Here is a 27385-nt window from a genome sequence, read left to right on the forward strand (position 1 = left end):
TTCATGTGCCTGTTGGCCATCTATATATCTTCTTTGGAGAAATGTCTGTTCATATCCTCTGCCCATTTTTTGATAGGGTTGTTTGATTTTTGGTTGTTGAGTTGTGTGAGTTCTTTATATATTATGGAGATTAACTCTTTGTTGGATATATGATTTGCAAATATTTTTGCCCAGATGGTGAGTTGTCTTTTCATTTCAATCCTGTTTTTCCTTTGCCTTGTAGCAGCTGTCTAGTCTGATGAAGTCCCACTTGTTTATTCTTTCTTTTCTTTCCCTTGTCCAAGAAGACATGGTGTCCAAAAAGATCCTTTTAAGACCAGTGTCAAAGAGTATACTGCCTATATTTTCTTCTAGAAGTTTTATGGTTTCAGGTCTTACCTTCAAGTCTTTGATCCATTTTGAGTTTATTTTTGTGAATGGCATAAGAGAAGGGTCTACTTTCATTCTTTTACATTTGGCTGTCCAGTTTTCCCAACAGCATTTGTTGAAGAGACTTTCCTTTAATGTATGTTCTCAGTTCCTTTGTCAAAGATTAGTTGTCCGTAGATGTGCAGTTTTATTTCTGGGCTTTCAATTCTGTTCCATTGACCTGTGTGTCTGTTTTTGTACCAGTACCATGCTGTTTTGATGACTGTAGCTCTGTAGTATATTTTGAAGTCAGGGATTGTGATGCCTCCAGCTTTGTTCTTTTTTCTCAGGATTGCTTTAGCAATTCTGGGGTTTTTGTTGCCCTGTATGAATTTTAGGATTTTTTGTTCTATTTCTGTGAAGAATGTCATTGGGATTCTGATTGGGATTGCACTGAATCTGTAGATTGCTTTAGGTAATATGGATATTTTAACTATGTTTATTCTTCCAATCCATGTGCATGGAAAATGTTTCCATTTCTTTATGTCATCATCAATTTCTTTCAGAACAGTCTTGTAGTTTTCATGTATAGGTCTTTCACTTCCTTGGTTAAGTTTATTCCAAGATATTTTATTCTTTTTGTTGCGATTGTGAATGGGATTGTGTTCTTGAGTTCTCTTTCTGTTAGTTCATTATTAGTGTATAAAAATGCTACTGATTTATGTAAGTTGATTTTGTACCCTGCAACTTTGCTGTAATTGTTGATTATTTCTAGTCACTCCCCAATGGATTTTTTAGGGTTTTCTATATATAAAATCATGTCGTCTGCAAACATCAAGAGTTTCACTTCTTCATTGCCTATTTGAAATCCTTTTATTTATTTTTCTTGCCTAACTGCTCTGGCCAAAACCTGCAGTACTATGTTGGATAAGAGAGGTGAGAAGTGGGCACCCTTGTCTTGTTTCTGTTCTCAGAGGGATGGCTTTCAGTCCTTCCCCTTGAGTAGGATGTTGGCTGTGAGTTTGTCATACATGGCCTTTATTATGTTGAGGTACTTTCCTTCTATACCCATTTTATTGAGAGTTTTTATTGTAAATGGCTGTTGGATCTTGTCAAATGCTTTCTCTGTGTCTTTTGAGATGATCAGGTGGTTTTTGTTCCTCATTTTGTTAATGTGGTGTATCACATTGATTGATTTGCGAACGTTGAACCATCCCTGCATCCCTGCTGTAAATCCCACTTGATCAGGGTGCATGATCTTTTTAGTGTATTGCTGTATTGTTTGCCAATATTTTGTTGAGGATTTTTGTGTCTACGTTCATCAGCAATATTGGTCTGTAATTTTCCTTCTTTGTGTTATCCTTGTCTGGCTTTGGTATCAGGGTGATGTCGGCCTCATAGAGTGTGTTAGGAAGTGTTCCATCTTCCTCAATTTTCTGGAATAGTTTGAGAAGGATAGGTATTAAATCTGTGAATGTTTGGTAGAATTCTCCAGAGAAGCTGCCTGGTCCTGGACTTTTATTTATGGGGAGGTTTTTGATTACTGTTTCAATCTCTTTACTTGTTATTGGTCTATTCAGATTCTCTATTTCTTCTTGATTCAGTTTTGGGAGGTTGTAAGAGTCTAAAAAATTATCCATTTCTTCTAGGCTGTCCAATTTGTTGGCATATAGCTTTTCATTGTAGTCTCTTATAATCTCTTGTATTTCTCTTGTATCCATTGTAATTTCTCCTCTTTCATTTCTAATTTTATTGGAGTCTTCTCTCTTTTTTTCTTAGTGAGCCTGGCTAAGAGTTTGTCAACTTTGTTTATTTTCTCAAAGAACCAGCTCTTTGTTTCATTGATCCTTTCTACTGTCTTTTTTGTTTTGATTTCATTTATTTCTGCTCTAATTTTTATTATTTCCCTCCTTCTACTGACTTTGGGCTTTGTTTGTTCTCCTTTTTCTAATTCTGTTAGGTGTAGTTTGATAGCACTTATTTGAGATTTTTCTTGTTTGTTGAGGTGAGCCTGTATTGCAATGAATTTCCCTCTCACAACTACTTTTGCTGCATCCCAAATGAGTTGGTATGGTGTGTTTTCATTTTCACTTGTCTCCAGATAATATTTGATTTCTCCTTTGATTTTTCCAATGATCCATTGGTCGTTCAGTAATATGTTGTTTAATCTCCACATCTTTGCCCCTTTCCCAGCTTTTTTCTTGTAATTGATTTCTAGTTTCATAGCATTATGGTCAGAAAAGATGCTTGATATTATTTCAGTCCTCTTAAATTTATTGAGGCTTGCTTTGTTTCCCAACATATGGTCTATCCTTGAGAATGTTCTGTGCACACTTGAGGAGAGCGTGCAACCTGCTGTTTTTGGAGGGAGTGTTCTATATATATCTATTAAGTCCATCTGGTCTAGTTTTTCATTTAATTCTACAATTTTCTTGTTGACTTTCTGTCTGGATGATCTATCCATTGATGTAAGTGGGGTGTTGAGGTCCCCTACTAGTATTGTATTGTTGTTGATGTCTCCTTTTAGGTTTGTTAATAGTTGCTTTATGTACTTTGGTGCTCCTGCGTTGGGTACATATATATGTATTATGTCTTCTTGGAGGAGTGTCCCTTTTATCATTATATACTGCTCCTCTTTGTCTCTATCCGTTTTTACTTGAAGTCTACTTTGTCTGATAGAAGTATGGCAACACCTACTTTCTTTTGTTCACTATTAGCTTGGAGTATCATCTTCCATCCCTTCACTCTGTGTTTGTCTTTGGGGCTGAGATGTGTTTCCTGGAGGCAGCATATTGTTGGGTCTTGTTTTTTAATCCATCCTGCCACTCTGTGTCTTTTGATTGGAGAATTCAATCCATTTACACTTAGAGTGATTATTGACATGTGAGGGCCTAATGCTGCCATTTTATCGCTAGTTTTCTGGTTCTCCTGTGTTTCCTTTGTTTCTCATCCCAGATATTTCAGACTACCAATTCAGTTAGGTTATTTTCTATGCTGGTTTTCTTAATTATCTCTTTATTTATAATTTGTGTCTCTGTTCTAATTATTTGTTTAGTGGTTACCATGTGGCTCGTATAAAACATCCCATAGATGAGACAGTCACATCTTATTTCTTCTTGTGTTGTGAGTTTGTGGTTAAAATCACAAGATTATATTTATTCTTCATGTTTTCCTTCCCTTTATCTTTAATGTTATAATTAAGCATTTGCTAATCTGTTCTGATGGAGAGCTGCAATTTTCTGATTTTGTCTATCTACTCATCTTCTTGCTGAGAGTTTTGTAACCCCTTTTCTTTTGTGTTTTTTTTTCCAGGTTTGGGGGCCTTCCTGAGAATTTCTTATCGGGGGGGTGGTCTTGCGGCGATGAACTTCTTTAACTTTTGTTTATTTGGTAAAGTTTTTATTTCTCCATCATATTTGAAGGATATTTTTGCTGAGTAGAGTATTCTTGGCTGAAAGATTTTGTCTTTTAGAATTTTGAATATATCATTCACTCTCTCCTAGCCTGTAAGCTTCCTGATGAGAAGTCTGCTGACAGCCTGATAGGGGTTCCCTTGCAGGTTATTTTCTTCTGCCTTACTGCACTTAACATTTTTTCTTTGTCATTGACTTTTACCAGCTTTACTACTATATGCCTTGGAGTTGGTCTTTTTACAATGATAAAGTTTGGAGATCTACTGGCTTCTGTCACATGGATTTCCAGCTCCCTCCACAGGTTTGGGAAGTTCTCAGCTATTATTTCTTTCAACAAGCTTTCTGCTCCATTCTCTTTCTCTTCTCCCTCTGGGATACCTATAATCCTTATGTTGCATTTCCTAATTGAGTCAGATATTTCTTGGAGAGTTTCTTCATTTCTTTTTAGTTCTCTTTCCTCCTCTCTCTGAAGCATTTCTATAATTCCTGTCCTCCAGACTGCTAATTCTGTCCTCCATAATATCAGCCCTACTGTTTTGGAGTCCAGATTTTTCTTTATCTCAGCCATTGTGTTTTTCATCTCCAAGAGTTTTGACTGGTTTTTCTTTATAGTTTCAAGCTATTTTGTGATGTAGCTCCTAAACTCATTGAGTTTTTTAATGATAGCTATTTTGAATTCTTCATCATTTAGGCTATAGATTTCTGTGTCTTCAGGATTGTTTTCTGGGTACTTGTCATTTTCCTTCTGTTCTAGAGATTTCATATATTTTTTCATACTGCTTGATGGCGTGGATTTGTGCCTCTGCACAGAGATAGAATTTGGTTACCACTTCCACTTGCTGCCACTGAGGGGAGGGGGCAGGAGCTGTGTAATCTGTGCCCACCAGGATCCCCATCAGCTGTTCCTGACTGACCCTGGGCCACTCCTTGGGATCACCATGGCCCTGTGGGGTTTCCCACCAACTGTGGGAACAATCACATGGGGACTTCAGGTTGCTGCCGCCTGCTTCCTCAGGCCCACCTAGACACGCTCCCTGCTTAGGGACTGCAGCGTTGTTATGGGCTCTTGAGGCAGCCGGGAGCTTGTTCGCCCAGACTCACAACTCCACTGCCATCTGGTCCTAGGTTGTACCAGCTGTTGTGCTTGGGTTGGGGCCTTCCCACTGGGTCTGAGCCTGTGCTGCTCCCTGGTTCTGTGGTGGGATTGTGGACTCTCCCACTGGTTGAGAGAGTGATCACACAGGGGCTCAGGGCTGCTGACACCTGCTTCCACAATCCTGCCCATCGTACTGTCCCTTCAGGGCTGCTGTGCTACTGTGGACACCTGTAGTAGCTGGAGGCACTTTCGCCCAAGCTGCAGATATGGCACCATCTGTTCCTAGGTCACCACAGTCTTTGTGCTTGGTGGGCAGGGCCTCCCCACCAGGACAGAGCCTGAGTCCCTCCCTGGAGCCGCACTGGGACTGTGGATTTTCCCACTGGACCAAAGAGCAATCACAGGGGCTCAGGGCTGCGGTCACCTGTTTCCACAGTCTCACCAAGGTGCATGCCCACCCTCAGGGCCATGGCAGTGCTGTGAGTGCTTCATCCAGGAGAGCAGTCGCTCTCAGTTACTGGGCTGTCTGGAGGCCGAAGAGTTCTCACCTATCTCCACCTCCTCCCCACGGGTAGTCCATCCACCTTCCGATGTATAGCAGTGTGGGTCTCTCAGGCGTCCTGAGGTGCTGTATGAGTATCCTCCATTGATCAATGAATGTCCATTTAGTTGTAGTTCGAAGGGGGAGAGACAAAGGGAACTGCTCACTCTGCCATGTTGCTGATGTCATCCCCTCAGTAATTCCCTTTTTGAAACAGGAATTTCGAAAATGTTTGAATGGGTTTTCTGGCACTTGCAATCAGGTGAGCAGTAGCCAAATAAACTCCCTCTCCTAATTCTGTTCTCTCCACTTCCACTCCCACCCATATACAACCTGAGTGAATCAGAGGGAGGGGAGATGCTGAGTTAAGAGGGACTGTGTAACAGCATGCAAAACAAAGGGGTTTCACATGATATATGTCTTGGCCAAAAAATAGACATCCTGGAGACAGAATGAGGTCAGTATATTGTCTGTTTCCCCTACAGTCCTTTGGAGGAAAACACACAAAAAATAGGATCTTCCAAGTTGCCATCATCATATGGGTCTTTCCCTTCTTCTAAATCATTTTTAGACTTAGAAAGGGCCTTTTGGGACCATAAAGTGACATAATTAATAAAAGGGGGAGCTGGCAGTGGTCACAATGCCTAGGCTCTGTCAAGTCCTAGACACAATCCTCTAATTTGGTGTTCCCCACAGTGTAATTTCATATAGGGTAGCTGCTTACAGACATTAACTGGTGCAATATCTCAAAAGGAGAAAAGTGCTCCCTTTCCAGTGCTCAGTCAATCCTGCTGGCCCTCACGGAGAAAGTCTGTTCAGTGCTAATCAGTTCCAACACACACTCAGCTCCTTTGTTAACCAAGAGAACAGGCCCCAGTCCCCGAGCCTTGGAAAAGCAACATACCTAGGCAGGATGTACTGACACTGTTTGGTTTTTTCTTCATTGATTTTATTTTTATGATTACCTTTACTTAAGACAAATGATATTGGTTCCCTATTTACAGTAATTATGTCATATTTACTTTAAAAATAGATATTTTTAAGCAAAAGGAATGATTCATTATAAAGAAAAATGTGAAGTAAATAACAGTACAGGTGGTGTATAGATGTCTCAAAAAATTGTGAGGATGATACAAGAATGATTGAAATTTGAGAGACACTGTTTTAATCAAACGATCTCTAAACTCCACAGATTTTTTTTCTTTTTGAGGAAGATTAGCTCTGAGCTAACATCTGCTGCCAATCCTCCTCTTTTTGCTGAGGAAGATTGGCCCTGAGCTAACATCTGTGCCCATTTTCCTCTATTTTACATGTGGGATGCCTGCCACAGCATGGCTTGATAAGTGGTGTGTAGGTCTGTGCCTGGGATCCAAACCAGTGAATCCCAGGCCCCTGAAGCGGAGTGCATGAACTTAACCGCTGCACCACCAGGCCGAGAAGATTTTAAGCTTCTCTTCCAGACTTTGCACACCAGCCTGTCCTCCCACCCCCACCGTCCACCACCTTTCTCTCCTTTCTCATGTATTACCTCCTTGAATTCTCACAACAGCCTCTGTGGGGCAGGGAGGGAGTTAGCGGGTGGGGGGAGCACTCACAGGTTCTTGAAGGCATCCTCGCGCAGGTCCTGGGGGAGCCTCCCTGTGACGTCCGGCTGGAGAAAGCTGCCTGAGGATCCCCTCAGCAGCCTGCCCAGGATCTCTACACACTCGAGGGAGTTCAGCACCTGGAAACACCTCTCGAGCGTGATGAGAAACAGGCTGCGGTTCACACCCGGGCTCTGCAAGGCTTGTTCCCGAATCTCTCCCAAGTCAATAATGATGTCTTCCAGCTCCTAAAGGAATGACAGAAGCTGGGGCTGTCCTGAGAGCTGCCTCTTGATTTAGAAGCCCTAGGAGGGACCACACTTAGCAGCAGTGGGGAAATTCAGGACCACTGTTAAACACCATGCAGCTATGTCAAAACTTCTAGAAGTTTCCATCGGCTATGGAACAAAGTCAAGGCCTTCACCTGCTTCACCCATACTAGGCAACTTCTTGCTCTCCAGATACACCATGACTGTCACACCTCAGGGCCTTGCTTTACCTGGAATTCCCTCTCCACCTCCTTCTCCTAGCAAAATGCAGCTCATCCTTTAAGGCCAAGCTCAGTCATCACCTAACTGGCGAAGTCTTCTCTGAGGTCCTCTTACTTTGGTCAACCAAGTCTCCATCCACTACGTGCTCCCAAGAGCATCTCGAACCAAACTCTATGATGCATCAGAGATGCTTATGGGCCTGTCTTTCCTCCAGGCCAATGGTTCTCAATCCTGGTTGCACATCAAAATCACCTGGAAGGCGATCCCCTAGCACTGCCAAATAGAGTCTGATTTAGTTGGTCTGGGGTAGAGCCCTGGCATCTGATTTTATTGTGCAGCTGGGGTTGAACCAGGAAAGTCCTCGAGGCCCAAGCCAAGTGCCTAGTGGAATGCCTGGTACGCAGAAGGCAATGAGAAATGACCGGTTAGAAGGAATGAATCCTTTGCACCACAGAACCCAGGAATGCCGACACGGTTTAGTCACAATCCGACTAGTCCCTCTGTCCTTCACCCGACATACCCTCAAGAATAACAGCTGCCATTTACTGAGCAGTGACTACACACCAGGCACTGTGCCAAGCCGAGAGAATTATCATGTAATTACCTCATGTAATTCTCACAAGAGTCCTATGGTTAAGCCCCATAGGTCCGAGGGTCAGACATTCCTAGGTTCAGATCCCAGGCCTTATCCCAGGGATAATCTACTTATTATCTACTTATTATCTGCATGTCCTTGAGCAAATCACTTATCTTCTTTAAGCCTCAGTTTCCTCCTCTGTAAAATGAAGACACAATCCGTGCCTACCTCTCAGATTTGTATAGCAATTGAATGAGAGAAGGAATGAGGGTGCCTGGTTCCCACTCAACAAATGTTCGTGACCGAGTGGTCAAGTTCACGCGCTCTGCGGCAGCGGCCCAGGGTTTTGCCGGTTCGGATCCTGGGGGCAGACATGGCACCGCTCATCAGGCCACGTTGAGGCGGTGTCCCACATGCCACACCACAACTAGAAGGACCCACAACTAAAATATACAACTATGTACTGGGGGCTTTGAGAAGAAAAAGGAAAAAAAAAAAAGATTAAAAAATCTTTAAAAAAAGAATGCAACTTAGGAGTCCTTAGGCAGGGCTCTTTGGTAGAATTTAGGGCATCTGTGAACATTGGGGGAAACTGCATCCTCATTTTGACTGCCATAAAACTGACACCTGGCACCTCCTTCAGGGATGAACGTCTGCGACAAGCCACTGCGGCAGTAGCAAGACCTTTGATTTGTCATCAGCAGAAATCACGGACACTTCCATGGCACGTTATGGTTGTCACAGATGTCTTGAAATCCTGTTTACATGCAACACTTCCTCAAAGTTCCAGAAGCTATTAGACCCGCTGTTAAATCTTGTTATTGGATGTGTTCAAGCAGCACACAAATCACTCCAAATTTGTTTGTTTTACATATTTTGATAAATGTCTTTCAATAGCATCGGTTTCCTTCACAGCCCTTTGTACTTTATGTTATGGACTAACACGTTAGTCTGAGAAGGGCTCCACCAGACACCAGAAGAGCTCACAGCTGGAGTCGAGAGCCCAGGTTCCAACCTCAGATTTCCCACCTTCGAGCTGTGTAACCAGAGGTTTACTCAAGCTCTCCAAGCCTGTGTCCTCATCCACATACTGGAATGCTGAGATTCTAATTCTTCTCATGTCAGCAGGTTCTGGAGAGCATTCAACGGGCCCATGTACGTTAAACCCCTAGAATACTGTCGGCAAACAGGGCCCACTGGGCTAAATCTGGCCCACTGTCTGTTTTAGTGAGTAAAGTTCTATAGAACACACCCGCATTCCTTCCTTCACCCGCCACCTGTGCCTACTTTCACGCTACAACAGCAGGATCAAGTAGTTGTGACAAAGATCGTATGGCCTGCAGAGCCTAAAATATTTACTCTCGGGCCCTTTACAGAAACAGCTTGCTTGGCTATTCCCTTAGAATAGGACCTGACACGTAGCAAACCCTCAATAAACATTCATCGAGATCACTTTCATGGACCCCCCACCCTCATTTTCACCATACCTTTGCATTGTATTTACTATTCTTTACTTCATAGTTTTCCTTAAACTGACTCTTGTTTAAACTTATATCCATTTCAAAAGGAGACATTACAAAAGGAAAACTACATCACAGGTTCGATGTGTCCATCCTATTTTAACAACAGATATTAAAATAAATCTATGCATATTAAAATGTTTAAAGGGTTCAACTCCTTTTGGGAAACCCTGCTCCACGCTAAAGTTTCTCTGAAAAAGAAAACTCTAAATCTCACCTTTCTGGGTCCCGAGGATTTTCTGCGTCTCAGAGGCTTGCTTTGCTCTTATATCACCAACCCCCTTTTGTGGAAATTATCTGTTTCTGGTTTTTGTCTCCCCTCCGGACCGTAAGCTCCTTGAGGACAGGCTTTCATCTCTGGAGCCAGTGTCCACTGATGCACGGTAACTATCCATGGATGTTTACCAAGCCAAACTATTGGAAGCTCCTCGGTACCCCTCGTTTCTTAGTCCCCGTAGGAGATGAATTATAAAGCTCTCCATTTGAACTTTGGAGAAAGCGAGTGAGAAAACCTGGATCCCAAAGCTCCCAGGAAAGTTGCGGAGGGAGAAAAGGAGAGGAAGAGATAAAGAAGGGCCCAGGCCTGAATCAGGCTCAATTCACTTCAGCTCAACAAATACCAACTGGCCCTGGACTTCTCGTATTCCCAGGATGCCAAGAACGCCTCACCAGGGGGTCCTTCTTGTCTTCTAAGAGGCACTTCATGGCGGTGCGGAATTGCTGAGCATCTGTCTCCCTCAGGTCCTCCAGCAGCTTCTGGGGCCGGTACAAACGCTGCTCCAGGTGGTTTCCCATGACTGCCTAGAGATGGGGCGTTGGGAGAGTCAGTGAGGACAGGACAGGAGCATGTGATCAGCACCGTGGCCTGCAGCCCAGCAGGGCTACCCACTTCCCTGCAGAGACCAGAGCTGGCAGCCTGCACACACTTTTGGATTGGCTGGCTCCAAAATTTTTCATTAGCTGCCAACATTTAAAAGTCAGGGGATGCCTCACAAAAATTTAGATTTCCAATTTCTCTTGGAAAACACAAAGATTTGGCAATGCCAGGCATGCATCTCCTTCCTGGTGATAATCAGCAGGCTGAGGGGCAGCTGCTCGCTATAATTACTCTCCTGCTCACCACCCACCCAGCCAGCCAATTTCTCCATGGCCTGCCTGGTCCTTGTGGGTGACTGAGGTTTCAAGTTCAGAGCAGCTGGCTTCTGCCCAGAAAATTTACTACCCCCAACTGGGCACTGCTCAAACCCCATCCCATGACCCCAGCTACCAGTGCAGGACAAAAATTCAGGCAGCATGAACAAATTCCCCATGGCATCCCCCCCAGGGCGAGGAGCACAGGCCAGCAGTCTCCCCTAAAAGAGATTTCCTCTGCTATCTTGGGAATTATTTTCTCAATCTCCCTTAAACAGAGGTGCTCTAGAAAGGCAGCATAGCATTATGTCATGGGCAAAAGGTGGGCTCTAGAATCAGACAACCCATGTGCAAATCGCCACATTGCCACTTACTAGCTGCATGGCCTTGGGCACATTACTTAACTAGGGTTGCCAGGTAAAATACAGGATGCCCACTTAAATTTGACTCGCAGATAAACAACGAATAACTTTTTTAGCATAAGTATATCCCAAATTTTGCATGGGACATACTTATACTAAAAAAAATTATTCGTTGTTTATCTGCAAGTCAAATGGAACTGGGAATCCTCTCTTTCTATTTTCTAACCGAGCATAACCTGTGGGCCTCAGTTCTCTCAGCTGAAAAATAGAGACAATAGTAGGACTTACTATGTAGGGTTGTTATGAGGATTGAATCAGTGTGTGAAGTATTTTCAATAGTGCCTGACACACAGTAAGTGGTCAATATGTATCAGCCATTATTTTCTATTCTGAATGAGCTGAATAATTATTTACTCACTGTCTCTCCCCCTAGAATGAAAGGCCCACATGGGTAGTAACATGACTGCCTATTCTCTGAGTCTCCAGTGTCTAAAACTGTGCCTGTCAGAGAGTAGATGCTACATAAGTACATACTGAGTGAATAGATGTATATCTACATAGGAAGAGACATAGTGAGTATATCTACTAATCAGGTTAAAATATACACATCTCATGAGAAAGCTACTGCTAGAGAGAAAAGGAGCAGCATTACTTCTCTTTAGGATGCCACAGACTGATGAACAGGAGAAAGAAAGCAGAAGCCATGGGGTCAACAGCCACCTCCAGTTAGAGGGTGACCTGGTAAATGGTTAACAACCAGCTCTCTGAGTGTAGTTCTCATGTGAATGCTGTTTGATATTTTTGTTTTTATTAAGAAAGAAGTAAAAATTGAAACAAGAAGGATGTATGCCGTAACTTGATTTATCAATGATATGAATTCTTTGCCAAATCAGATAATAGTTCTTGAATGCTGAAAGAATATTTCCTCAATGTTCTTGGCTAGTCACAGTGTAATAGTAAAGACAGAATACACCACACTGGGCTAATGGTCATGTTAATGAGGCATGTGCTGTCCAGGTTGCCACAGTCCCCACCATGCCCTATCGCTTCCTAAGGCAATATCCATCGCCATCTGTTAACATGCTTGTGCTACTGGTTTTCTTATAGTAGAGTTAGAAGGGACGAAAAATATTTCTTGGACTTGTGATTGAGAGACTGATTATTATACCCAAAGATCCACTCCCCTGCTGTTCCTTTTATCAATAGAATCCCACAGGTCTTTGCTGGGTGCATGGCCTCTCAGAAAGGCCTCTCATCTTACTCCTCTGCAGGAAGACGTGACTATGGACTATGAGCCAATGGAGGGAAGCAGAAGGAAGTGTACAACTTGCAGGTCACATCCTTAAAAGAGAAGATGCTCACCCTTCACTTCCTCTTTCCTCCCCCCCCCCCCCCGCTTGGGTTGGAGAATGAATGTGCTCTTTCAACCATGCATGCAATAACTTCCTAGAGGATGAGAAAACAAGAAGAGAGAAGGAACCTGGGCCCCTGGGCCACCTTTTGAAATAGAGCTCCCTCTCCTCTCTGGATCTCCCATCCAGTTCTGGACGATTACATGAGATAGAAACAACTAAACTGTTTGAACTGCTGTCATTTTGGGTCTCTTTGTTACAGCAGCTCAACCTATACCCTAATACACCATGTCTCCATCAAAGGTGGAAAAATGAAAGGTAGAAGAGCTTGTATCACGTTTCAGGAAAAACTGGACAGAACACATTGTGTGTGTATGTGTGTGGAAGTGAAGACTAGCGCTATACCTAGCCCAGTCCCCCAACTTACCTGGCTCCTGAGTTTGCAATCCCTGAGCACTGAGAGAGGAACATATATGGATGATCTCAGGTACACACCTGCAAGCTGCGGATGGTGAAGGCAACATTCCGTGAATTCAGATAGGCCAGGACTCTGCGGGACAGGTCTGCCGTCCACACGTGGGAGCTTCAGTCCAAGACAGATGGGAGAAGGTCACGAAGACAGTTCCTCTATCATGAGTAGTTCCCCTACTAGCTGAGTGACGAGGGGACCGGCGTTCAGAGAGGATGGTGGGATTGGGCTGGGGATGCTAGAAACTTGGTGCTTGGAGGTAGGACATGTGTTAACCTGGCACAGTGGTGTGGAGTTTCCAATTCTAGGAATCTGCCTGGATCCCACTGTCTCAAAGACAATGATCAACCTCTGAGCTGCATGCAATGCAATATTCTCATTCTCATAAGAATCCACTACAATTAACTGCAATCCAAACAGATTGCCTTAGGACGATGTCCTAACTATATTAAGTTTTAAAAAAGATGCTGTGTATACCCTGAGAGGCTGGAACAGCATTGTTAAGAGTCTGGGCTTAAAATCTGGATTTCAATCTTGGCTCTACCACTTAACTGTGTGGCCTTAGGCAATTTACTAAATTTTCCTGTGCCTCAGTTTCCCTTTCTATGTAATATAGCTAACAGTTGTGAGGATTCAATTCGTTCACACGTGTAAAGTGTTTAAAACAGTGCCCAACACATAGAAAATGCACAGTTCAATTCATAACAGCCAAAAACTGGAAACAACTCAACTGTCCAACAATGGGTGAAAAGTTAAACAAATACAGCATAGCCATTCAATGGAACACCACTCATCAATAACAAAGGAACAAGCCGGACTTTTGCTTCCAGATATGATGGAATAATTGGCACTAGATTAACCCTCCTGCTGGAAGCAATTAGAAAATGTTTTATAATCCCATTTTTGTTATAAATAAATAGATGAATGAATAAATAAATAAATACGTTTTAACCGGAAAGAATATATCCAAAACTATCAACTGGAGTTACCTCAGGGAGAGGAGTGTCTGTGGGATCTTTCACTCTGGCATAATTGGGAGGCCCTGTCATGAGGCTCCAAGGCTCCCATTTTTCTCCTTCATGGTACTTATCATATTAGAATTATCTGCTAATATTTGTCTTTCCACAACACCGTCTAGCACCCTGCCCCATATCCCTGGTATCTAACACCAGCCCGTATACAGTAGGTAACATGACAGTGAGCGCAGTGGGCCCTGGAGCCAGGCTGCTGGACACATACCCCAGCTTCACCACTTCCCAGCTGCGTGACCTTGATTCCCCCTCCCTGTGCCTCAGTTCCATTATTCTGTTCAATAGCATAACCATCGCCCTGTCCCCAGAAATGCTTGTGAGGATTACACGTGCTTCTGTGCATCGAGCACTTAAAATAGTACCTGCCACACAGTAAGCACTCAATAAATGCTAGCTCCTGTGCTAGTGCAGAGAGAAACACAAGTTTGTGAAGCAAATGTGTCTACTTTAAAACACTTGTGCCTTGGTTGACAGTTTTTGCAATGAGTACATATTACTTTTTACAATTAAGAGACTTCCATTAAGAATTTTTTATAAGAATCTATTCCATCCCTTCCCCTCCCCTCTAGGGAGAGTTACCTTTGAAACTGTATGAGATCCAGTAATGCTACAATGGGAACAAAATGAAAAGACAACTTAAAAAGGAATCATTCCAGAAAGATCACAGTGCATTCTGTTTGAAATTCTTAGAAGCAGCAAGTGGGGACAGGGTGAGTACATTACCATTCAGATAGCTTCCATCTATTATTTCTTCCTAAAAGGCAAAGAGAGAACGTCGAGCATAACATCCAAAAATTGGCAGTTCCAGTAGAGGGGATTTTGATTAAAAGAAAATGGAATACTCACCGCCATTTTTTGCAACAATGGATGCAAATCTGCAAGAAAGCCATTGAATGTATAACTAGAATTGAATTGTGTGACTTTCAAAAATACAAACATAGGTTAGGAAAAGAGCCCCCAAAAAGGTCACTTGCGAAGGAAAATTTTAGTGAGTTTTAATTATACCTGTGCTTATATGTACCCAGCATGAAAAAACCTGTTTTGAAACACCTTTTTAGAATAATCCTGAAAATCCTACACATGTGTACACATATACGAATACACACATGCACACACACATCCCAAATCACTTTCCAGCATCATGAACCTAAATTGATCTGTCCCCACTCCGTTCCCTAAGATGTCTGGAAGCCATGACAGATGGTTCTTCCCTTGGGACTTACCCTGCCTGGAATCTGGAACGGCATGACTTGCCACTCCATGGCTGAGGAAAAGGAACAGGAAAAGGGAATATGTCCTGGTTTCCTGAGACATTCTCCTGTAGTTAATTCAAGCATAGAAGCGATTCAGGTTTGTAGTTTTTAATCCATTTAAGAACATTCAGAAGACAAAAGGGCAAGACAGACAGACACAGAATTCCTTGAAGTTTTTAAAAAATAATTTTAAAATTCCACCTACTTTGCTCCATCTAAACCCCTATCCTAGTCTAAGACACAATCATCTCTTTCCTGTTTAAATTCATACCCCTCCCCCCCAACACCGCCCCACTCCCCACCCCCACCCAGCAGAGGAGCAGTGGACTCCTCTGTTATAAGCATGGACTCTGTTATATCTACAAGGGATTTATATCCAGAATATAAAAAGAATTCTTACAATTCAGTAAGAAGAAGATAAATAAGCCAATGGGAAAGAATGGAGAAAAGATATGAACTTAAACTTCAATAAAAAATACAAATGGCCAAAAGCACATAAAAGATTATCAATATCACTAATTATCAGGAACATGGAAATTGAGTCCACAATGAGATACCACTACATACACACTAGAATGGCTAAAATGACCGCCAATACCAAGTGTTGGCAATGGTGTGGAGCGCCATAAGGTTAAATATACAATACTCTATCATCCAGGAATTCACCCCTAGGCATTTACCCAAGAGAAATTAAAACATATGTCCATACAAAGACTAGTACAGTTTAAATGATAATAGCCAAAAATTAGAAACAACTTAAATGTCCAACAATAGGTGAAAGGTTAAACAAATAAGATATAAATTCAATGGAACACCACTTATCAGTAATAAAGGAATGAGATGGACTTCTGCTTCCAGATATAATGGAGTAATTGGCAGGGGATAAAGCCTCCTGCCTTAAACAATTAGAAAACCAACCAAAATATATAAAACAAATAGAAAAAATATTTGAAGAAATAACGGCCAAAAATTTTTCAAGCTTGATAAAACTATAAACCCAGAGATCCAGGAAGCTCAACAAGCAGAAGAAACGTGAAGAAACCACACCAAGGCACATCGTAATCAAACTGCTAAAAACCAATGACAAAAAAAAATCCAACAAAGGAGTTGCATCTAGAATAAAGAATTCTCAAAACCGATCAGTAAAAAAAATAAATAAACGATTCAGTTAGAAAATAGGCAAAAGGTATGAGCAGACATCTCACCATACAGATGGCAAATAAGTACAGGAAAAGATATGAACATCATTAGCCATTAGGGAAATGAACATTAAAACCACAACACCACTATAGACCTATCAGATGGCAAAAATTTTTTTACAGTGATAAATGCTAAATGCTGGAAAGGACGCAAAGAAACTGAATCACTCATACATTGCTGGTAAGAAAATAAAATGGTAAAGCTACTCTGGAAAATAGTCGTTTCTTATAAAACTAAACGTGATTTAACATACAGCCTAGCAACTGCGCTCTTGGGCATTTGTCCCAGAGAAATGAAGACTTATCTTCACAGAAAAGCCTGCACATGAATGTTCATAGCAGCTTTATGCATAATAGCCAAAAACTGGGATCAATCCAAATGTCCTTCACCGGGTGAATGATTAAACAAACTAGTACATCCATGCCATGGAATACTACTCAGCAATAAAAGGAGCAAGCTATGGATATGCAGAAATTTTGACAGACCTCAACAGAATTATGCTGAGTGAAAACAGCCAACCGCAAAGGTTACATACTATGTGATTCCACTTACACAACATTCTTGAAATAAAATTATAGCGATGGAGAAGAGAATAGTGCTTGCAATGGGGAAAGGTGTGGGTACCAAGGGTAGCAGGAAGGAGCCTTTTGGTCATGGGACAGTTCTGCATCTTGAATGGGGTAGCTGTTACATAAATCTACACATGTGACAAAATTGAAAACTATATGCAAACACACACACAAAGTGCATGTAAAACTAGTGAAATCTGATTAAGCTCTACGGGTGGTACCTACGTTAATTTCCTGGTTTTGGTATTGTGCTATAGTGATGCGAGATGTAATCACTGGGGGAAGCAGGATGAAGACTGCATGGGAACTTGTCCTTTTTTCCTTTTTGCAACTTGCTGTGGATCTCTAATTATTTAGAAATAATAAAATTTTTAAAGCATCCAAAGGAAAAAAGGTACATTATGTGCACAGGAAAAGAAAGAAACTCATTTATGCAGCAACGTGGATGAACCTCAAAAACACTATGCCAAGCAAAAGAAGAAAATCACAAAGAGTATATATTGCATGATTCCATTTACATGAAACTATAGGATAGGCAAAATAATCTACAGTGACACAAAGCAAATCAGGAGTTGCCTGGGGCCCTACTGGGGTGCAGTGGTAGGAGTTTACTGCAAAAGGGCACAAAGGAGCTTTTTGGGGTGATGGAAATATATTTTGATTGTGGTAGTTGTTACACAGATACATACATTTATAAAATATCATTGAACTGTACACTTAAAACAGACACATTTTATTGCTATGTAAATTACACCCCACTAACATTGATTTAAAATAGAAAGGAAAAGCATGAACTATGGAGCTAGACGGCCTGGTTTGAATCTCACCTCTACCACTTATTAGCTGTGTGATGTTGTACAAATTACTTAATCTTTCTGTACTTCCATTTTCTCATCTGTAAGGTGGGGTCAATAATGGCATCCACATCATAGTGTCATATGAAGAGAAAATGAGGTAATAATAGAAAATCACTTAGAACAATGCTTGGCACAAAGAAAGCTCTATATATGGGTTTATTAAATAGGCAAATAAGCCAGACTGATGTTTTCAAAATTCAAATCAGGGGAAAGAATGTTCCAGAAAAAGGGAACCACAAGTGCAAAGGCCTTTGGTTATGAGGTTAGGAATGCAATTTGCATGTTCAGTAAGTCGCATGAGGATGAGAGTAATACGAGATGAGGTTAGGCCATTGTAAGCCCCAAGACTTTTGCTTGGATGGAGATGGGAACCACTGAAGGGGATATTAGCACTAGAGCAGGCTCTGAATTTTTAAAACTGGATCAATAACACTGATTGCCGTGTTAAGAATAGCCTGGAGGGGGGCAATGGCTGAAGCAGGGAGACTAGTCTAGGTTAGAGATGATAACAATGACTTAGTCACAGATCGCAGAGACGGTGGTGAAAAGTAATTGGATTCTGGAGGTATTCTGAAGCGGGAGCCAACACAGTGGATGTGGGGAATAAAAAAAAGAGAAAACTCATACATGACTCCAAAGATTTCAGCCTGAGCATCTAGAAAGATGGGAAATGGGGAAAACCATAGGAATAGCAGGTTCGAGTGAGAAGCCCTGGAACTCAGGTGTGGACATGCTAAGCTTGAGATGCCTGATCCATATCCGAGCGGAGATGGTAAGTAGGCAGTTTGGTATCTGAGTCTGCAGGTGAGGGAGAGTTCCAGAATGGAGCTGTCTATACAGAGCACTCGGCATACATGTGAACCCATAACACTGGATGAGATCACCCAGAAAGTAAGCATAGGGAGAAACTGGGTGAGGTTTAAGGGCTGAGACCCAGGGCGTCCTTTTGTTAAGATGTTGGGTAGACCAGGTGTAACCAGCAAAATCCAGACTCTGGGAAACTCCCCAGAACAAACAACTAGTTTCTTCAGCAAATGTATTGCTAAGAGAGAGACAGGAGAGGAAGGAACTAGGGATTAAAAAAAAAAAACCGAGATAAATCAATCACTTGTAGCACATGGACTTTATTTGGATCCTGATTCCAGCAAACCATAAAAAACAAAACTATGAGACAACTGGGGAAATCTAAGCCTGGACTGGATATTGGAAGATTTCAAAGAATTATTGTTCATATTTTTAAGTTTGATAATGGAATTGTGGTTTTATTTTTAAAGGAGTGCTTACTTTTTTAAAGGAGCCGTGTTGGTTCGCAAACTGGCCCCACTGCACGGAGGCCAAGGAGAGATGCAGGAAGGAGGCAGAGCCCTCCAGAGCTGCAGGCGGCAGCTCTAGTAAGGAACGCAGCTTACACAGGAGGCTTCTCTTGAGTGACCACAGAACACTAGATCTCTGTGTCTCCACCAGAATCTTAAGAGTTCATATAGCGGCCTTAACTGGGTTCAGTTACGTACACTGTCCAGATAGTTTTGACAACACCTTACTCTCTTAAGGCTACATCCTTGAAAACAGCTCCCACCTTGTGCAGAACATACATTCCAAGGACAGGGGAAGGGTGAGGAGCCTCCAATTGCCTGGGTCCAGCTCATGGGTCAACGGGCAGTCACATTCTCTCAATGACCTTCTGCAACAGGGGGTCAGCAAGCTACAACCCAAGGGCTGAATTCAAACGGATGCCTGGTTTTGTGTGGCTCACACGCTACAAACGGTTTTTACATTTTTAAATGGTTAAAAAAAATGAAAAGAACAAATATTTCTTGACATATGAAAATGTCATGTATGAAATGTAAATGTTAGTGTCCATAAATAAAGTTTTACTGGAATACAGCTACGCTCATTCATTCAAGTACTGTCTGTGGCTGCTTCATGCTATGACGGCAGAATTGAGAAGTTGCAACTGTGTGGTCTACAAAGCTGAAAATACTTGAGAAGTTTCAACTGCGTGGTCTACAAAGCCAAAAATATTTACTCTCCGTTCCTTTACTGAAAAGGTTTGCCAGCCCCCCTTCTAGAGCTATATCCTTACATATTTACAGGAGAAATGTCATGTTTGAGATGGCTTCAAAATGATACGGGATGGAGGAAATAGGTGGGAGGTAGGTATAGCTGAAACAAGGTTGGCTATGAGTTGACAGTTGAAGCTGGGAGATGGGTACATGAGGTTCATTATATTCTTGTGTGTACTTGTATATGTGTTAGAAATTTTCCACATAAATGACTTTTAAAAAGAAAAAGCAAAACAAAAGCGACTGCATGTTTTTAATAAAAGAGGGTAGACTGAAGAGAACAAACTAGGAAAGGAGGCTGCAAGGAGTGGTGCCAGGGCTAGAAGGAAAACAGGTGAGGATGGCGTCCTGGAGGTCAAGTGCAGAGAGGGGAGGAGGACCACTCGGGAGCTGCTCCTGGGTCCGGTCGGATGAGGACTGGGAATTGCACTTCGCTCCACCTGACTCTCGGGCAGCCCACACCCCAATTGCGGGATGCCGCCCTCTTACAGGAACTCGACAGGAACACTGTAAAGCACACCCACGGATCCTCGAGATATTTGATAGGTGCCCCAGAACTCTTTAATACAGATTTCCCTGGTATTGTCTGGCTTGTAATCCAAATGGATTCTTTTTTTTGCAAATGGATTCTTTATCCCCCAAAGGGACTTCCACAACCAGCTTTGGAAACAGTTATGCTCATTTTACTGCCCTGGGCAGAAACAAATGGAAACTTTTGAAACCTCCAGACGCGAAAAGCCAAGCCTTCTAACAGGTTTTGAGTCCCTGATCCCAAAGGACTTTGCAGATGCGTTCTGCCCCACCAGTCCCACCCTCAGGTGTGTGTTCAACTCTCATAATAACTCTCACTGGGTTTGGGGGGTTGGGGTTTGGGGAACCTTTGGCGGTTTTTCTCCCTGCCCTTTGGTCAGCTGCCCTGGGGCACTGGCCTCATTCACAATTCTCCAGTTTCCCAGACAATGAGGCTTCTTGTGCTCACGGCTCCAGCGTCCTGCTAACCCTGTGGAGAGGTTTACGTTACTGAAACAGATGCCGCGCTTTCTGCTGCACATAATGTCTGCGTTCCAACGAAACCCCAGCCCATCGCCAGCGCGGGATTTGATTTTAATTAAAAGCCCTCTAGGACACTCTCTTTCAGGAGGCTGGCCAAAAGGATTGAAAGGACTGTCCAGGGCAGTGGCGACTTGGGAGCTGCTAGCTTTCCCCGACGGGCCCCACCCCAGCCCCCAGAAAAGGCTCCCCCCAGTGCAGACCAGTGGAAATCAGGCAGGCAAGGACTGCAAGGACCAAAATGAAAACAGCAACAATAACCACAAACCTGAAATGAACACAGTGTCCTGAGAAACTGCCCGAGTTTGGATGAGCATGGAGACCAACCATCACGGTTTCCTGGGACTGAAGGGTTGAGTTTAAAAACTGGGAAAGTCCCAGGCAAACCAGGATGAGTTGGTCACCGTATGGATGAGAGACATTTCATCGTCTAGGAAACTTGCAAAGATGCCGGAAACTTGCAAAGACGTCGGCAGGTTCCCCCAGTGCTGGGACATCCCACCCCAAACACAAACCAACAGGTCACAATTACATGGAGTTTTACTGTCTGCAAAGCAGCTCCATTTAAGGTATGTATTCAGGATACATACATATGGACCTACAGATACTAACTTGGAGATTTTCCACAAAAAAAGAAACGTGAGACCATTTTCATTCCTATTAATGCACAATGGGCTAGGTCTTCTGGCTTGTAGAATACCAGGCTAATTAAGCTGGATTTGCATTTTATTTCAAACTTTGGTGTGGGAACGGCCCAGCTCGCAGGGGTTGCAGAAGTCAATGGAATGGGCACTTTCTGGACTGGAGGCATGGAGGCCTGAGCACTCGTCCTAGCTCTGCCCCAAGGATGAGACTACCCTTCCTCTCTTTTAGTCTCAGAGGAGCAACACGGAACACTTGGGATTCCGTGATGAAAAGAGGAGAGGGGAAGAAACTGGTCTCACTGAGCATCTTCCAGGCACCGGCATCGTGCCTGGCGCCCCCTTTCACTTCTTTCCATCGGCCCTGAAGGCTTACTTTATTTGGTTGCACAGATGAGTTCAGTGGACACACGGAGGTCACACAGCAAGCAAATGACAGAGAGGGGTCTTGATGCAGGGCTGCCTGACTCCCTAGTAATCACAATCCTAGCAACCATTGAAGGAGAGAGAACAAAATATATGCCTCTCTTTATACATTGTCTCACTTAATCCTTGCAGTCTTTGAGGCAAATATTATCATTATCTCTATTTTTCACACATGAGGAAACTAATTCTAAGAGTCAAGTGATCTGCTTAAGGTCACACAGTGCCAGGGCCGGGTCCCAAACCCAGAACTAAATGATTTCAAGCACTTACCAGCTTTGCTCTGCAGCCTCTCTGCTCAGCAGCCCTGACCCTAAAACTCCAGGTGGCTGGTGCCACCTCAAGGATAGGAGCCCCAGCTTTAATTTGGACCACCCGTCACTAGCTGTGCACTCTTGGGAAAATTCCTTAACCTTTCTGGGTTTGCATTTCCTCCGCTGTACAGTGGGGATGGCAATAGTACCTCCCTCCCAAAGACTGTGTAAATGTTTTTAAAGTTCACAAGCTTATCCAATGCGTAGTCGGTGCTATTTGCCTTACCTGCATTTTCCCATTTTTTTGCTCACAACAGCTATACGGTAATATGGGTAAAGAACTTTCCTTATATGTAAACTATGTAAAGAACTGAGCCCAGCATTGGTACACATGAGCACTCAACGAACAGTAGCTATTATTATTATTGATGCTTTTGTTTTGGCTGCTATTATTGCACAGTTTTTGTCATCATTGCTGTTCTTATTACTATTATTAAGTGAGTTCGGACCCCTTTCCTGGACGTTTCATCACCCACCCCCTATGAACCGGCCCCATGAGCGAGCCCTTAAAGCCGCTGCACCCGCACTTTGCCCCCTCTCCTCTCTCTCGGGCTCTCCGCGCCATGCACAGCTTGTGCCGCTTCCCTGGGGAGGCCCCACGGCGAGCCCCCAGCCCGCGCCCCAGCGCCCTGAGCTGCGCCCGCCCGCGTCCCCTGCGCCTGGCCCCGCGGGGCCTCCTCCCGGGCCCGCCGCGCGCCTCACCTGCGGAGCCCGGCTCGGCTGCTCTGCGTCCTGCGGGCGGGCGGCGCGGGGCGGGCCGCGGGACTCCTAGGGCGCGCCCACCGCCCGGCGGGGATGGGGCGCAGGCGGCGGGCAGCGCCAGCCTGCACAGCGCGACCTGCTCGCCGCTGTGGCCAAAGTGGAAACCGAGACACCGAGAGCCGCGGGGGTCACGGTCCCCTCCTGGGGCTTCCTCTCCAGACCCGAATCGCACAAGACGGAGACGAAACGCACTCCCTCTCGCCCCTCTCTGAGATTGCGGCTAGGGAGGAAGCGGAGGAGCGCGAAGGCCAGATCCACCAATTGCTGTGTAGAGACTTTACTGGGATCGGGATTCAAACAATTAAAAATTTATGAACCAAGTGGAGCAAAGTGGTCGCTGGATAGTTAATGGTTAGGTTTTTAAGGTGTGATAATGATACTGTGGCTCTCTCTCTCTCTCTCTCTCTTTTATTTTTTAGGAAGCTTAGCCCTGATCTAACATGTGCCGCCAATCCTCCTCTTTTTGCTGAGGAAGACTGGCCCTGAGCTAAACGGTGCCATGTCCGCACCCGGGATCCAAACCGGGCCAAATCGGAGCGTGCGCCCTTAACTGCTGCGCCACCGGGCCGGCCCCTGTGGCTCTCTTTTAAGAGTCATTCTTTGCAGATGTAGATTTACAAAACTGAAATATGATGTATGGGATTTGCGAGGAAATAATGGGGACCAAGGAGTACGGATGAAACAAGATTGGCCATGCGTCAATTGCTGCAGCCACGTGAGCAGGGGTCATTATTACCTCATTTTCTTCCTTATGTGCTTGGAATTTTCCATAATAGAAAGTTGTTTTAAATAAAAGAACTATAAAGGTGTTCGGACCCCTTGGTCAGTAAATGTGACTAAATTTATCTAAAGGGAAAAAAAACTCCTCAGAAATAAAAAAGGTTTGTGCACCAAAATATTTACTGCAGCAGCATTACATATATGTACAGAACAAGGGGGAAAGGGGGAAGAGATCCAACTTGTGTCCACCGATAAAGAAATGGTTACATAAACCACGATACCTCCACTCTATGGGTTATCCAGCCATTAATATGGGCATTAACAAAGACCATGTAATAGTAACACAAAGAAATGATTTTATATGCCCCAAAGCCAAATATTAAGTAATATGCATGTACACACTTTTATTAAACAGAAAATGCATGGAAGCATTAGGTTTGCCTGGTGGGATTATGCATAACTTTTCCCTTTAATGAAAATACAATTGTAAACTATAGAGATTCCTTTGCAATCCTTCACAAAATTCAATGAAACACATCTCAATACCTGAAAATGTTTAAAGTAATAACTGAAATGCCTAATGTTGACATTATTTTGTCAGTGGCACAATTAGACACTGTCTTCAGAAATGGCACATTGCGCTGGTCTACTGCTCAGCTGGTAGTTATTTTTATAATACTAGTGCTCAGCATCCTCAAAAACATTTTATCCCCAGCTCTTGGTTTCATCCCTTGACCAAGCAGTTTACTCTCAAGGCGTAAATGACAGAAAGTGTCTTCTAGCCTTTGTCAATTTTTTTTTTTAAAGATTGGCGCCTGAGCTAACATCTGTTGCCAACCTTCTTTTTCTCTTCCTTCTTCTTCTCCCCAAAGTCCCCCAGTACATAGTTGTATATTCTAATTGTAGGTCCTTCTGGCTCTGCTATGCTGGATGCCACCTCAGCATGGCCTGACAAGTGGTGCTAGGTCCACGCCCAGGATCCGAACCAGCGAAACCTTGGGCCACCGAAGCAGAGCACTCGAACTTAACCACTCAGCCATGGGGCCATCCCCTGTCAATTTTTGATTTAGAAAATGGCTGTCTATGAGTTTCACATGATTCATCTTGGAAAGATCAAAGTACCTGTTCATTTTTACTTTTTTTAATGTTAAATGCTTGTAAACGTGTATGTGTGGCTACATACATGCATAGAAGAAAGTCTGGAAGGCCATATACCCAAACATCAATAGTGCTGCTCTCAAGGTTATGGGATAGGTCAAGTTTATTTGTATTTTATTCTTTTCTCCTGTCTGTATTTTCTACTTTTCCTACAACAAACATGTGCTTATAATGCAAAAATCAGTAGGGCTTTATGATCGGTCATAGCCACCTTAAAAACAATAAGTAATAAAAACAAGGTGGCAAAATCAAGTGCAGGAAAGACTGTTTTGTTCTGCTGAGGATAAAAAGGACTGCCGATGTATTCCACGAACTCAACTCTACCATTTGAAAAGTGTTGACGTTTCAAAGGCATTTAAAACCAATGTCCTGTGCCTACTCCTGAACATGATATAAGAAAACAGCATCTGGGCATTCTATCTGTTCGTAATTATTTTCAAGAACTTAAGAAGTGTGAGTGTATAAGGCATTCCAATTTTACATAGTCATTTATTTTGGGGGAAAAATCTTTACTTGTATCATTTAAGAAGTATTCAAAGTTTTTAAATGGCCTTGTAACAAAAATATAGTATTTAATTCATGTGGATACAGCATATTGACTCTAAAATCCAGAGGGAAATCTTAAGCTCTCGTAATGTAATAATATCCTAATTCTCCCAAAGTATAAAATTTCATAGCTAAAAAGACATACTTTGGTATCAGTGAACACTGACTCCAATTCACCCCTATCGATATAGATAGCGAGCTAAAAAGCATAAATTACTAGTAAAGGAAACCCAATGCCATACAAGTTGTACTATGAGGATGTGGAGAAACTGGAACTCGTGTGCACTGTTGGTGGGACTGTGAAATGGTGCAGCTGCTGAGGAAAACAATCTGACAATTCCTCAAAAAATTAAACAGAGAATTACCATATGGTCCAGCAATTCCACTTCTGGGTATACACCCAAAAAAGTGAAAACAGAGACTCAGATATCTGTACAGCCATGTTCATTGAGGCATTATTCACAATAACTAAGAGATGGAAGTAACTCAAATGTTCATTGACGGACGAATGAATAAGCACAATGTGGTATATACATGCAATGGAATATTACACAGCTTAAAAAGGAAATTCTGACGCATGCTACAACATGAATGAACCTTGAGAAAATTATGTTAAGTGAGATAAGCCAGTCACAAAAAGACAAATATTGTATGATTCCACTTTTCTCATACAAAGTAGAATGGTGGTTGCCGGGGGCTGGGAGAAGAGAACAGGGAGTTAGTGTTTACTGGGTATAGAATTTCAGTTTTGCAAGATGAAAACAGTTCTAAAGACGCATGGTGATGATGGTTGCACAATATGAATATACCAAATACCACTGAACTGTACAGCTAAAAATGGTTGAGATGGTAAATTTTTTTAAGATGGTAAACTTTATGTGTATTTTACAATTAAAAAAAACTAAGATAAACGAATAACGGTACTGTCAGGAACACTAATAATTTTGAAAGTGAGCAACTAAATGTGCCGGTATCCTGAATTGGCTCCTAGAACAGAAAAAGGTCATTAATGGAAAAATGGGCAAAATCCCAATAGTTTGTAGTTTACCTAATAGTAATGTACTAGTGTTAATTTCTTAGTTTTGACACACCACGGCTACATAAGATAACATTAGGGAAACCAGGTAAAGGGCATATAGGAATTCTCTGTCCTATCTTTGCAAGATTTCTCTAAATCTAACATTATTTCAAAATAAAAGTTTATTTAAAGATAAAGTTTTAAAAAGCTAGTGATAACTAAAAAGTTAAAATCAATTCCTGCATAGAAGACAACACAATGCAAATATATTAGAATTGATAAAGCAAGCAGCGAAATATGAATGCCTATACAGATAGCTACAATAGATGTGAAATTCTTTTATTTTTATTGGGCTGTTCATGTTGCCTAGCTATTGTCTCATTACCTAATTGCAAAAAGGCAGGCTGTTGAATTTTACATTGTAGCAATATTTCCTTAATGATCCTGGGTGCATTTTTTCACTTAATCACAAACAAATGTTTCTCAGCATGGAAACAGTGTGAAATTCCCTCTGCTAATTCATGATTTTGTATTGTGATAAGTTGGGTGTAACTTTGAAAGCACCCTATTTCAAGTTCATATGAGCTCGTTTTTGTTCTGTGGACTACCAGCCAGTGCAACTCTGCAGGACAGCACTGACAGTGCACTGTCTTCAGACGGAATATGGGTGCGTTGGATACAAGCTTATTTGGGGGTACTCAGGCATCTATGCAAACACGGTAGTTCAGTTTAGTCACTGGAAGTCCATGCCGAAGGTGCTGTAGTTAGAGAAAAAGGATCATGAAACACTTCTATCAGTAACCAAGTGGTGGGAAGCAACTGATGAGAACATCTTGCTTCATCACGAGTCCGTTTAAATACTATGCTCAGAATTAACTGAAAACAAAGCTTTATAGT

General features: G+C 42.6%; 1 protein-coding gene across 7 annotated transcripts in view; it reads right to left on the reverse strand.

Moving 5' to 3' along the window:
* OTOA (otoancorin) overlaps positions 1-23289 on the reverse strand; it is a 69405-nt gene extending 46116 nt beyond the window's left edge. For 6 of the 7 annotated variants that reach the window (XR_011524444.1, XM_070566536.1, XM_070566538.1 and 3 more), the window contains exons 1-8: positions 22987-23289; positions 15138-15232; positions 14761-14789; positions 14638-14668; positions 14494-14521; positions 12910-12997; positions 10239-10370; positions 6994-7229 (exon numbers count right to left, since the gene is read on the reverse strand). Coding sequence is in view for 6 of the 7 variants with exons in the window: in XM_070566536.1 (XP_070422637.1) it covers positions 6994-7229; positions 10239-10370; positions 12910-12997; positions 14494-14521; positions 14638-14668; positions 14761-14789; positions 15138-15228 (635 nt within the window). In the remaining variant the exon portion in view is untranslated. Of the gene's footprint in view, positions 1-5405; positions 5603-6993; positions 7230-10238; positions 10371-12909; positions 12998-14493; positions 14522-14637; positions 14669-14760; positions 14790-15137; positions 15233-22986 lie in introns of those variants that run through there. The other variant, XM_070566540.1, reaches the window with a different exon arrangement.
* Positions 23290-27385: the final 4096 nt, after the last annotated feature.

This window comes from Equus przewalskii, chromosome 12, assembly GCF_037783145.1.
Source record: "Equus przewalskii isolate Varuska chromosome 12, EquPr2, whole genome shotgun sequence".
Classification (NCBI taxonomy): Eukaryota; Metazoa; Chordata; class Mammalia; order Perissodactyla; family Equidae; genus Equus; species Equus przewalskii.